Source organism: Leopardus geoffroyi, chromosome A2 (assembly GCF_018350155.1).
Source record: "Leopardus geoffroyi isolate Oge1 chromosome A2, O.geoffroyi_Oge1_pat1.0, whole genome shotgun sequence".
NCBI lineage: Eukaryota > Metazoa > Chordata > Mammalia > Carnivora > Felidae > Leopardus > Leopardus geoffroyi.
Genome location: NC_059331.1, coordinates 147,605,729 through 147,619,901, shown reverse-complemented (window position 1 = coordinate 147,619,901; position 14,173 = coordinate 147,605,729). Strand labels below are relative to the sequence as shown.

At 47.0% G+C, this 14,173-nt stretch overlaps 1 protein-coding gene and 1 long non-coding RNA gene across 3 annotated transcripts in view; one reads left to right on the top strand and one right to left on the bottom strand.

Moving 5' to 3' along the window:
* MKLN1 (muskelin 1) overlaps positions 1–14,173 on the bottom strand; it is a 376,956-nt gene that overhangs the window by 221,375 nt on the left and 141,408 nt on the right. The window contains exon 1 of one of the 2 annotated variants that reach the window (XM_045495671.1): positions 3,568–3,590. The exons of the other annotated variant lie outside the window; for it this stretch is intronic. Coding sequence (XP_045351627.1) covers positions 3,568–3,575 — 8 coding nt within the window. The 5' untranslated portion in view covers positions 3,576–3,590. Of the gene's footprint in view, positions 1–3,567; positions 3,591–14,173 lie in introns of those variants that run through there. 2 annotated transcript variants of the gene reach the window in all.
* The window catches only part of LOC123606881, an 82,827-nt gene that overhangs the window by 29,053 nt on the left and 39,601 nt on the right, over positions 1–14,173 (top strand). The window lies entirely within an intron of this gene.

The window sequence follows — 14,173 nt, the reverse complement described above, 5'->3', positions numbered from 1 at the left end:
CTACTCACTTTTTCATTGTTGTTTTTCATGACACTGACTTGTAATACCCAGGCCAGTTGTAATGTAGAATGTCCCATGCTCCAGGATTTTCTAATTGTTTCCTCATGGTTAGTTTCCATTTGAACATATTTGGCAAGAATATTACTTAGATCATTGTAATAGTTAGCTACTACTGCATACCAACCCACCCCCAAACTCAGTGGCATTCTATTAACAGCCATTGACTAGGTAGTTCTGCTGATCTGGGCTGGGCTAAACTGATTTTGGCTGGACTCATTCATGTATTTGCAGTCATTTGGCAGATTGGGGGCTTGCTGGTCTAGGATGACATCAGCTAGGATGACTGGGCTCAGCTCCATTAATTGATCACACTTAGCAGGCTAGCCCTGGCCTATTCTCATGGAAGAGGAAGGATCTGAAAGAAAGTGGAAGTATGTAATGTCTGTCAAGGCCTCGGCTTAGAACCAGCACTCTGTCACTTCAATTGCATTATGTTGGCCAACAAAGATAACAAAGCCAGCCTATATTCAAGTGGTAGAGAAATAAACTCTACCTCTTGATGGGAGTTGCTGCAAAGTCACATTGCAAGGGGTGTGGATAGGGACGGAAAGAATCTGGGTCTATTGCATTCAGTCGATCAAAGTGATATTGTGTACCTTATCATACACATATGATACACATATACACATATCATATACATATGATTGTGTGCATCATATCAGGAGGCACATAATGTCAGCTTGTCCCACTATTAGTGATGTTAAGTTTGATACCTGATTAAGTGGTAACTGACAGCTCTCCTTTGGAAAACCATATCTTTCACATATGTGGGTGATGCTTTGGTGCACTGCTATCCTGTGTCTATGCTGTTAGCCACTGTTTTTAGTTTCCTAGGGCTACTGTAAGGACGTACCCACAAATTGGGTGGCTAAAACAACAGAAATTTATTGTCTCATAGTTCTGAAGGCAAGAAGTATAAGAACAGTGTGTCGGTAGGGCTCCCTGTACAACTTTAGGGGAGAATTCTTCCTTGCCCCTTCCAGCTTCTGGTAGCCCAGACATTCCTTGGCTTGCAACGGCAGCACTTCACATCAGCCACCATATTCCCATGGCCTTCTCCCTGTGTCTCTGTGTCTTCACATGACTGTCTTCTGTAAGGACACCGGTCATACTGGATTAGAGACCTCATCTTAACTAATTACATATGCGATGACCCTATTTCCAAATAACATCACATTCTAGGGTCCTAGGGGTAGGACTTCAACATACCTTTCTTGGGAAACATAATACAACCCATAACACCCATCAACCTTTCACTCAAGGTTTTATCATCCACTCATAGTCCTTGATTGAATGAGTTCTTACATTGGGGATTGCATAACTGTTTTTCTTAAGCCTCATCATTTCTTTAACATTTATTAGCTGGCATTCTTCTGTAAAAGAGAAGGTTTTATTTTCCTATTTCCTTCCCTTCTCTTCTGTCCTCCCCCTTTTTAATTACTTTGAATATGTGGCTTTTTCTTTTTATACACCATCATTTTTATACAGCCATACAACAAAATTTTGGTGCTATGATTGTCTCAAATTTGGCTAGTGAGAATCCATAAAGTCAACTCTTAAAGAAAAAAGCACAATAAGGATTTAAACTTTAATTAAATTTAAAATTATTTTTTTTAAATTTTTAATGTTTATTTATTTTTGAGAGAGAGAGAGAGAATGCAAGCAGGGGAGGGGCAGAGAGACAGGGAGATACAGAATCTGAAGTAGGCTCCAGGCTCTGAGATGTCCACACAGAGCCCAATTCAGGGCTTGAACTCACAAACCGTGATGAGATCATGACCTGAGCTAAAGCTGGCTGCTCAACTGACTGAGCCACCTAGGCGCCCCTAAAATTCTTTATTAAATTGTAATGTGACTACCCCCACTAATCTATCCCAGAGGACCTACCTCTGCTGTCCCAATTAATCAGGGCTTATATTTTTCTCCCTGGGGAGGCTATGTGGTTGTTTCCCATGGGAAAAGTCATTCTCCATTCCTAAAGTACAGCCATTAAAAAAAATAAATAAACCAACCTGTCATTTATTGAGTATACTGTTTTATGTACATTATTTTATTCTGTTTTTTGAGAGAGAGAGAGAGAGAGAAAGAGAGTGGATGAGGGGCATCAGGAGAGAGAATTTCAAGCAGGCTCCATGCCCAGCTCGAAGCCCAACTTGGGTCTCGATCTCCCAACTATCTAGGTACCAAAAATAATGGGTTGTGATACTACTTTATTGGGGCTGAATGTGTCAGCACCCTGTAGGAGACCACCAACCTGCACAGGGGTGCCATGACCTCAGGTGTTGGACGACCCAGAGGCAGCTGCCCTTGAGAGTATTTAAAGGACTTAGGTGTGAGCCACCCATGCTGCTCCAGACACTTAGGACCAGCACTGGCAGAGTCAGTCTGGAGAAGAGAGAGCACTGGGGAGATTATAGTCATCCAGGAATGATATTAATGATCATAATTGTCACACTTTATTCAGCATTTACTGTATGCCTAGCACTGTGCCAAATGCTTTAGAAGCATGAACTCTATAGTATCATCATCCCCAGTTATGGATGAAGAAACTAAGGCTTAATAAGGTTAAGTAAATTGCTCAAGGTCACACACAGCTGCAACTTATGCATAGCTCTGCCTGTCTCCAACGCCCATGTTCCTACTCCTTTATTCTATGCTGTCTGGGAATATAATTCTCTCTGGTGTTTCCTTCTATAACCCTCAAAATACTGTCTTTCTGGAGGAAGTCCCAGTTCTGAATTTCCAACTGCCTTTTGTTTTTTTGTTTTGTTTTGTTTTTATTTTTTTAATGTTTATTCATTTTTGAGAGAGAGAGAGAGAGCACGTGAGAGCATGAGAGCGCAAGCAGGGGAGGGGCAGAAAGAGAGGGAGACACAGAATCCGAAGCAGGCTCCAGGCTCTGAGCTGTCAGCACAGAGCCCGACGTGGGGCTCAAACTCAGGAGCAGTGAGATCATGACCTGAGCCTAAGTCGGACTCTTAACCAACTGAGCCACCCAGGTGCCTCCCCGCCCCCTCCCCCCAGCCACCAACTGCCTTTTGGACATAGCTGCAACTTTCAGCCTTAACCTTCCTTCTAATGTTGAGTATACCAGACACATCTTATGTGCCTCATCAGATTCTCTTATCATCATTTTGTCACTTATTTTGTCTCTGCCACTGCTGCAGCTGCCTTGCTTTGTTTGGGCCCAGGTAGGCCCCCAACCTAAAGCCGGACTTATCTACCACTTTCCCAGCCTGGTCCCTACCTTGACTGCCACTGCGTGACCAGGCTTGCCAGCTTCACACCATGAATTTCTGGCTTCTCTCTGTACTCCCCCACCAGGATTAAAGGCCATACTGTAGACTATGTGGCTTGCTGAGAGGCTAACAAGGGGAACATATCATATAAGCTAGAAGTATGAGGAAGGTTACTCCTGGTGTGGTAAATCTTGATCAGTGGGAATTAGGACATGGGAGGGAATCACAAAGATGGATTCCTTTTCCTTTCTCCCTCCCAAGCACTTACCTGAGCATGTTTCCAGCACATAGAATCTGGAGGTATTCTGCATGGACATGCAGACATGCCTACTGTCTCTGCAGTTTGTTCAAACATCATCTTGCATTGTTTCCCATCTTTCTCTGTCTTTCTTCCCTTTTTCTCTCACTCTTGCTGCCCTGGGATTGCATCTCCTAAATAAAACAAGCATGAATTCTTGGTTTGAGTTCTATTTTCTTTTTTTTAAGTGTATTTTAAATGTTTATTCATTTTTTGAGAGAGAGAAACATAGAGCAGTAGGGGACAGGCAGAGAGAGAGGGAAACCTAGAATCCAAAGCAGGCTCTAGGCTCCAAGTTTTCAGCACAGAGCCCGAAACGGGGCTCGAACTCACGGACCATGAGACTATGACCTGAACTGAAGTCAGCCACTTAATCAACTGAGCCACCCAGGTGCCTCTTGAGTTCTATTTTCTATAAAACATAGGCTAAGATTTTCAGGGTCAATTTCTCTAAATGGGACCACCACTTCCTAAATTCTCTTGGCTCAAAGCCAAGAGACCAAAAGTCCAAGAGTGCATTCTAGAAGATAATCCTAACTGATAATAATTTTGTCAATATCATCACTATAACTGATAGAATTCATGTATTACCTCCACAAAGGTGCAGTTTATCTGGAAGAAAATAAAAATAATTAAAAGGATCCTTGGTGGTAAAAAGGCTCTGAACCAACAGTTCAAAACTAGGCTTAATCCTAAACTGGACAACAGAAGCTCATCTGGGTTTTGATAATCCCCTGAAAGCATCAGAATGCCTGCCACATCCTTAACACCCTTGGGGTTTCTAATAGACAGGAAACCAAATTATTTACCAACTTATTCTGCCATTCCAAACAAAACCATTTATTCTAGGAGCAGGCCCCTGACCTAGGACAATAAACCTATGATGATGTGACGGGTTGCCAAGAAAGCTCTGCCCAATTGTCTGTCCTTGATGGTGAGCAGCCAAACCAGTCAGGTCCTTTGGGACAGTTGACTATGAAATACAGAGAGGGAGTCAGCAGTTAGCAATGGGCAGAAGCTAAAAGACACAGAAGGAGGGAAGAAAACTGAAGTCACATGGCAGCTGAAACCATGAGGCAGTAAAAGCTGTGAGATAGAGAAAAGAATAGAAAGTTCTTAGTAGCAAGGGCAGCAGAAGCAGAGAGTCCCAATAATTGACAGAGTACAGAGCAACAGATATTTACTATGGAAGAGGCCACAAGATAACCCAGCTGCTATGACTGTACTGTGTGCTGAATCACCTTCCAGTTCCCACTTGTCATTACTTAAACTTAGATTAAGGCAACCTGAGTCTGTCTGTTCTGTAAATTAAATTTTTGCCTCATATCTATATCCGGCAAGATCGTGGCAGGAAACTGAAGGTACACTCAGCTAGGGTTTTGAAAATAATTTGATGAAGACATACTTACAAGGATGTAGGCAGGGTTTAGGAACTTAAGAGGAGTACTGAAGCACTTGAGGACTAGCAACAGTGGAAACCCAGCGCTAAAGAGACAAGGGAAACGTTGTCTAAAGCTAAAGAGACCTGGGAAGTTCCCCAGGTGGCTCAGTCAGTTAAGCATCCGACTTTTAATCTCAGCTCAGGTTTTGATCTCAGGGTCATGGGTTCATGCCCCACATTGGGCTCCATGCTGGATGTGGAGGCTACTTAAAAAAGAGAGAGAGAGAGAGACAAGGGTACCAAATTAGTGTTGTAGGAGTCCCGAAGGAGGTTATATCTATGATGGGAAATGGCTGCCGCCAGACCATGGTGCTAAAGCAGGAAGAAAAGAAGAAATACCTCAACCCCTTTTTCCCCCCTACCCTCTGATACTTGCTGATGCCTCCCATTGGCCAAACCCAACAGCGAGCCAGTGCACTGAGGAGTCCAAATCATGTCATCACGGTAATAGCTTCATGGGGCACAGAGCAGGGCAGAGAAGGTTAGGGGGCTGTTGTGGGCTGACTAGTGGCCCCTTCAAAAAATAGGTTCACATGCTGATCCCCAGAACCTGAGAATATTATATGGTATAAGATGTGATTAAATTTAGGATCCTGAGAGGAAGAACTTATCCTAGATTGCTTGGGTGGACCCTAAATGCAGTCACAGATAACCTAATAAAAGAGAAGTAGTGGGAGTTTTGAGAAAGAAGAGGAGGTAACAATGTGAACACAAGATCAGAAATTAGAGTGACATGACCACCAGCCAAGGAATGCCTGGAGCCATCAGAAGCTGGAAGAGGTGAGGGACAGACTCTACCCCAGAGCCTAAGGGAGGGAGATTGGCCAAAACCTTGATTTTTGTCTTCCTAGCCACCAGAACTATGAGAAAGTAAAATACTGTTGTTTTAAGCCACCCAGTTTGTGGTAATTTGTTATGGCAGTCGCAATGTGGTAGAGCCCCTCCCTAAGGAACGTGACAAAAACCTCAAGACAAGGGAAGGCAACCTAGCTATGTACCTGTACCTGACCTTCCTCATGACTCTGTAACATAGAACGCCCAATCAGACTGTATGTATGTATGTTACCATGTACGGGAGACAAAGAAGTAGAAATTGTATAAAAGGCTACACCCCACTCAGCTCAGGGCTCAGTCTTTCAGGCACGAATCCACTGAGCCTGGCTGGCACAAACAAAGTTGCTTCCTGGGAAGAAAAGCCTTCATGTCACGACTTTCTGTGCAAACCTTGCTCCCATTACATTTCTTGGGGTTTGCATCCAGGAGATGGAGATGGTGTTTTACCTCTCTTGTTGCCAGGGTGCAAACCTCAGGGCACCGGGAGAGGTGACCTCACCTGGCACCAGTGGACTGCTTGATCTGTAGGAGACTAGCCCCTCCCAGCGTGCCCAGGCAAGGACCCCAGATGCACAAAGGAACCAGGTGAGGCCCAGGAACCAGCTCAGGGAGCGCTGCCCTTCAGACTGGTTAGAACCAGGGTTCATTTTGGTAGACCTACCCCTAAGAGGCAGAAGAGAAGCCTGATCACCTCCTGGAGTTGCCCGACTAGTTCCATAAGGAATAAAACTGCAACTCCAAGGCACTGGGCCCTCGGGGGGGGGGGGGGGGGGTCGGTTGGAGCTGCTGTGTGACTGTGTGTGAATGAGATGGACAGGGGAAAGGTTTCAGTCTGACCAAGGGGCCAAAGCAAGTGTTGAGTTTGGATCCGTGGTTCTATGCCAACCTCATAGGGCTTAAGGTGGCTTGAGATTTCTTCAGGAGTCTGATCTGGGTCAGGGAATGGTACTGAAGCCGCCAATGCTAAGAGGCACCTGAAATATCTCCAGGAGGAAAGCAGCCGGAAATAGACAAAGCAAGTGTAGGTCCTTGACAAGTTAGCCCCCCCACCTTTTCCCTCTCTTGTGCATGAAAGTTGTCCATTAGGAGAAGAAATGGGTGGAAAGCAGAGTAAACTGACTCCCCTAGAGTGTATGTTGAGGAATTTCAAAAAGGGATATTCAAGAGATGATTGTGTGAAATTAACTCCTGAAAAGCTCTGCACATTCTGTGAAATTGATTGGCCATTGTTTGGGGTGGCCTGGTCCCCCGAGGACTCACTTGATAAGGAACTAGTTGGCCGAGTGTTCAGGATCATTGTGGGGGATCCAGGCCACCCTGACCAATTTCTTTACACTGACCATTGGCAAGACCTGGTCCTATCCCAGGCACCGTGGCTATAAGTCTATATTGAAGAGAACTGTAAAGTTATGATGGCTTGTGTCACGGCTTCCTCCAAATGCCGGCCCAAAACTGAAAAACCCATACCATTTGGAGAACCTGTGGAAACCCCACCGCCATATGCCCTACCGTATCCTTCACTGCCACCTGCGCTTCCGGCTGCCTCAGCTGTTGAAACCCCATCTGAGCCTGCCCCTAGTCCCAAGGCCTTGCCACCTCTAGCACCACCGACCTGTCCAGATGTGACCAGCTCACCTGGACCACCGGTCCTAATTACATATGCCCCTCCCAGAAGGCAACTAGAAGATCAGACCAGTGGAGATAGTCCCTCCCTGCAGCAACACTGGGGAACCCTACAGATGCCATGAGGGAAACTAGGGGAGCCATCTATTATGATCAGGAAAGCCAGATCTGAGAACGCTAGCGTGTTTTTGTGTACCAACCCTTTACCACTACGGACCTCTCAACTTGGAAGCACCATACTCCCTACTATCCAGAGAAGCCCCAGGCTATGATTGAACTAATGCAGTCCCTAATCCAAACCCATAAACCTGCTTTGACGGACTGCAGCCAATTCCTCCTGACCCCCTTTGACATGGAGGAGCGTCGCTGAATTACCCAGGTGGCCCTAAAATGGTTAGAGGAGAATGCCCCAGCTGGGACACTAGACACCCAGGCTTATGCTCAAACTCACTTACCTGGGGAGGACCCCAAATGGGACCCAGATGTCTCAAGTGTAGATGGAGGGCTCACAAGGACTGAACGGTATCAAGAAGCCCTTCTAAATGGCATGAAGGAAGAGGGGGAAAAGGCCATAAATATGAGCAAAACATCAGAAGTACTCCAGGGACCCAAAGAGAGCCCAAGCCAGTTCTATGAGACTCTATGTGAGGCATTTTGTCTCTATACCCCTTTTGGTCCAGAAGCACCCGTTAACCAGCAGATGGTCAATGCGGCTTTTGTAGGTCAGGCCCAAGGGGACATCAGGCGCAAGCTGCAAAAGCTAAAGGGTTTCACCAGCCTGAATGCCGGTCAGTTGCTGGAAGTAGCAACTAAGGTGTTTGTCAAACATGACCAGGCAGCTCGGAGGGAAGAATGCTGGAAGATGCAGAAAAAGGCAGACTTGTTAGCTGCTGCCTTGGTGGAGCAGTCAGAACACTTCCAGAAAGATAATTCTCAGCGAAAGAAAGAGGCCATGTGGTCCAGGGTTGGTACCAGCCAGCATCATGGCCACATGGGGCCCCCTAAGATGATTTTGTGGGGCTAACCACCATGGAGGACTATGAGGAGGACTAGGACAGACCAGGCTCTATTTTGTTAGTCCCCCAAGAACCTATGGTCCAAATGAATGTGGGGGGCCAAGCCATCGACTTCATGGTGGATACTGGTGTGGAACACTCGATGGTGACCCAACCTGTGGGCTCCCTCTCACAAAGACAAGCCACCATTGTGGGGGCCACAGGTAGTCGGACACACCGTCCCTTCCTGCATCCTCGATGATGCAATTTAGGCAGCCATGAGGTCATCCATGAATTCCTATACCTCCCTGACTGCCCTGTGGCTTTAATGAGCATGACATATTGGGAAAGCTGCAGGCCCAGATAACTTTCAACTCTCAGGGACAGGCTGACCCTACAGAAACCAGAAGCAAAGATTATGACTCTCATGATTCCCCAAAGAGAAGAGTGGTGCCTCTACAGCCTCATGGAAGAGCCACAACAGGAACCTGAGCTGCCCTTCAGCATCCTGGGGGTGTGGGCTGAGGACAACCCATCAGGACTGGACCAGAACATACCTCCAGTAATTGTAGAACTAAAGCCAGGGAGAGAGCCCATCCACCAAAAACAGTATTTCATCCCTTGTAAGGCACAGATGGGAATACAGAAGCACTTGATGAGACTTCTAAAACACGGGTGCTTCAACCCTGTCAGTCATCTTGGAACACGCCCCTCCCACCTGTCCAGAAGCTGGACACCAATGACTATCAGCTTGTTTAAGACCTGCGGGGAGTAAACCGGGCTGCTGCACCCTGTTGTCCCAAACCCATACACTCTCTTAGGTCTTACCCCACCAAAGCTGCCTTCTTCACATGCCTACACCTCAAAGATTCCTTCTTCTGCAACTGCCTGACCCCCAAGAGCCAATCAATCTTTGCCTTCCAGTGGGAGAATCCTGAAAATGGTCACAAGGGCCGGTCAACTGGACCAGATTGCCTCAGGGGTTTAAAAACTCCGCAACTATTTTCGGCACTGCATTAGCCTCAGACCTAAGAGCCTTCCCAGTGGATCAACATGGCTATGTCTTGCTTCAGCACGTAGACAACTTACTGCTGGCTGAGGTCTCAGGAGGACTGCATGGAAGGAACTCGGCAGCTCCCTACCCTCCTATGGGAAACTGGTTATAAGGTCTCAAGGAAAAAGGCCCAAATCTGTCAAAAGAAAGTCAAGAACACTGGCTTTCACCTCTCCCAGGGGCAGTGCCAACTCAGCCCACAGAGGAAGCAGGCCATTTGTTCAGTCACTGTCCCCTTGATCTGATGTCAGGTTCGGGAATTTCTCAGGGTCACAGGTTTCTGTACAATCTGGATACGTAACTTTTCAGTCCTGGCGAAACCCCTCTATGAAGCTACAAAGCAGGGAGAGCATGAGCCCCTGATGTGGGAATCGGTACAGCAGAAGGCCTTTGAGGAAATAAAGTGAGCCCTCACTAATGTGCCTGGTTTGGGGCTCCCAGACATGACCAGGCCTTTCTTCCTATATGTCCATGAGTGCACTGGCATTGCGGTGGGAGTCCTAATCCAGATGTTGGGGGTCATGGCATCACCCGGTGGCATATCTCTCCAAGCAGCTTGTCTCTGTTGCCCAGAGCTGGCCACCCTACGTACGAGTGCTTGCAACCATAGCACTCTTAGTGTCTGAGGCTGACAAGTTAACTCTGGGACAAGAATCGACAGTCCACGTGCCACATTCAGTATTGACGTTAATGGAATGCAAGGGACAATACTGGCTAACCAATGCCAGGATGGTCAGATATCAGGGAATTCTGTGTGAGAACCCACACATTCATCTGGAAGTAGTGAGGACGCTAAACCCTGCAACTCTACTGCCTGTCGGGCTGGGCCAGCCAGATCACGACTGCATTGAAGTCATGGATGAGGTGTTCTCCAGCTGACCAGACTTAAGGGATTGGCCTCTCAAGGACCCTGAGGCTGAATATTTCACTGACAGTAGCAGTTTTGTGAAAGAGAGAGTGCCTTGCAGGTTACTCCATGGTGACCCCAAATTCTATCATTAAGGCCAAACCCCTGCCAAAGGGGACTTTGGCACAAAAGGCAGAGCTCATTGTACTAACCCGAGCCCTCCAACTGGTGGCAGGGATATGTGTTAATATATACATAGACTCTCAGTATGCCTTCACCACCCTCCACGTACATGGGGCTTTATATAAAGAAAAGAGTCTAATAAACTTAGGAGGGAAAGGCATAAAGTATGGTAAGGAAATCCTTGAACTCTTAGATGGTGTGTGGGCCCCTAAAAGGGTGGCAATCATGCGTTGAGTGGGACATCAAAGGGGAGACACCACGGTTGCATGGGAAAACTATCAGGCAGACCGAGAAGCAAAACTTGCAGCCCCCAAAGGAACAGCGGAATCAGCAGCTTTAATCGCCGCACTGTTCCCTAGTCCATTGGCAGAATGGGACCCTAATTACTCACAACATGAAAGTACATGGTTTAAGACTGAAAAATGGAAGCTACCTCCCAGGTGGATGGTAGAAATTTGAAGACAGCTGAGTGGCAATTCCTGAGGCCCTAGCTCCAGCTTTTGTCAAGCACTTCCATCAGGAAACCAATTGGCTGGACAGCTCTTGAGACTATGTTGAGCTGACATTTCTACATCCCTTGACTCTCCAGCATAGCCCGAGCAGTATGTGAGCAATGTGAAACATGTGCCCGGAATAACCCATGCCAGGAACCCAAGGCCGCCCCTGGGGCGTAGAGTGTCAGGAGAGCCCCATTTGAAAATATGATGGTGGGCTTCACCGAGCTTCCCCGGGTCCGAGGCTGTAAATATCTGTTGGTCTTTGTGTGCGTTTTCTCAGGCGGGGTGGAAGGCTTCCCTTCTCGCACAGAAAAGGCACATGAAGTGACCCGACTTCTTCTAAAAGAAATCATTCCTCGGTTTGGGATCCCTATCACTGTGGGATCAGATAATGGGCCAGCGTTTGTGGTTGAGGTGGTGCAGCTGGTGGCAAAGGGGTTAAAGATCACCTGGAAGCTACACACAGCACACCGACCCCAGAGCTCCAGGAAGGTGGGACAAATGAACCAAATGCTGAAGCTGCAATTAAGTAAACTATGCCAGGTGTTGGCAATAGCCTTGGTAAGAATCAGGTATAGCCCCACTAAGCAGATGGGGTTCCCTCCGTATTAAATCCTTTATGGGCACCCTCCCCCCATCATCAAGGGCATTAGGGGGGATCTAAATGAGATAGGCAATCTAACCCTAAGGCAACAGATGCTGACCCTTGGCTTTACCCTAACCACCTTACACCACTGGGTTAGGGAGTGATTACCTGTGAGTCTGACCACAGACACTTACCCCTTTAAACCAGGAGATGCTGGATGGGTGAAGGAATGGAATGTCCAATCCCTAAAACCCCTCTGGAGAGGCCCGTTCACTGTCATTTTGTTACCCCTACTGCAATAAAAGTGGCCGAGGTGTGTCCCTGGATTCACTACCGCAAAGTGAAGCCAGCATTCCTGATCCATCAACACCGTGCAAGCTGACCACACAGAAGCAGCAATCTGCAACTCCAGAGGCTCTGGGAGACTGCAGCCCTGCTTTAATCACTCCGGAAGTTTACTAATCTATGCACGGCCAAAGCTTGAGAAATCGATGGTCTGGTGGAACAGATCGACTGTCCTTATCTTCTACCTCTGTTTCCTTACTGTGATGTACTGTCACCCCTTGTTTCTTGCTGTTATGATTCTTGCTGTACCTTTTGCCATAGGATTGACAGAGGCCGCCCCTGCCAGTTGGGAGTGTGGTGAGTGGTTTCTGTTAGTGTTCACCTTCCTTTTGTGGATGGGATGCTCTGTTGGTATTGGTTGCTTCTAACTCTGGACCCCTTCAGCAGACCTAGATTTCTCATCACATGACCCGTGTATTCACATAACCAGGTCAGGTCAGGGAGTCACTTGGACCTTACTATACCATACCCACTTCTCATGCCAGGGAGAAGTCCTGAGGACCTGCAGACACAATAAGACGACCTATTTTATCTGCCAACGGGAGAGTCAATACACTTGTTTTGACCTACAGTATTCCCAACTGAGGAATGGTTGGAGGTCCGACACTCCCAGGAGGCCAGGGAGGGGTGGATTAATCAGCCAAACCCGGGTTACTAATCCCCACATGCCTGTATCAGTACTTTTTTTTTTTTTAATTTTTTTTTAATGTTTATTTTTGAGCAAGAGAGAGAGAGAAAGAGAGACAGTGTGAGCTGGGGAGGGGCGGAGAGAGAGGGAGACACAGAATCCGAAGCAGGCTCCAGGCTCTGAGCTGTCAGCACAGAGCCCGACGCGGGGCTCAAACCCATGACCTGAGCCAAAGTCAGACACTTAACTGACTGAGCCACTCAGGTGCCCATGGTATCGGTACTTTTTGATATGTTTGCAGCTATTAGCAAAAACGCTTTTTGGGTTCAAAATTGTGGAGGTCTCCCATGGGAAAAGGATACAGGCTCAGTGACAAGTGTATGTGTGAGCAGACCTCATCCCAAGCCACGTGTTATGGTGACCGCTGGGCTTACTGCCTCTATTGGAGCTGTGTCTCGCCACTTGGAAAGGTAAAGATAAGGCGGCACTCCTCCAAAAGGGGGCTGCAACCTCCAGCTCTAAACTGGGAGCCTATAACCCCGTTAATTTTATTATCTTTTTTTTTTCATGTTTATTAATCCCAAGCAGGCTCCAGGCTCTGAGCTGTCAGCACAGAGCCCGATGTGGGGCTCAAACCCACAAGCTGTGAGATCATGACCTGGACCGAAGTCAGATGCTTAGCCAACTGAGCCACGCAGGCACCCCTAATTTTACTGTCTTTAATCCAGGAGCCCCAAAATGGGAAAATGACCTCAGGATTGGTGTATATATATATATATATATATATATATATATATATATATATAGTATGTATATGTACATATACATATACATATACATATACATATACATATACATATACACATAGGCGAGGCACTGCCCCAGAAGCTGTGTTGTACTTCAAGAGGGTTGCTGTCTCACTCCAAGCCTCAACTCATGAAGTCTTTCATTCCTTTTATGGAAGTTGAAAGTAGCCCTCCCCCCATCTCCCCCACAACAAGAGACCTGTCTCTTGCTTTAGCAGAAACTATAAAGATCTCTTCTTGCTATGTATGCGGGGGAACCAACATGGGGGATCAATGGCATGGGAGGCTAAAGAATTAGATATCTGCAAACCTTGTAATGGAACAGAATGCCCAGTCCTACTACCGGGCTTTGGCTTCTCAAAAACTCAATTACTGGGAAGAACTGCCTTGCCTGGTGGGGAAGAAAGTTCACCATCCCTTTTGGAAGCTTAACATGCCTAGGCCAAAGATTTTAAAATTCAGCTGCCTGGGAAACCCAAAGGCGGGGGTCCCCAGATGACCTTGAGCCAGATCCCCACCCCTTGTCTAACTTCTTTCATCTCCAAGAGGCCCGGGACAATGTCGATGCAGCCATTGAATGGCAGGCCCCAGGTGGACTATACTGGATATAGGGAAGGACAGTCTATACAATACTTCCCCCAGGCTGGTCAGGGTCATGTGTGCTGGGAACTATTCATCCATCTTTCTTCCTGCTCCATTTCACCAGGGAGGAACATTTGGGAGTCAAAGTGTATGGG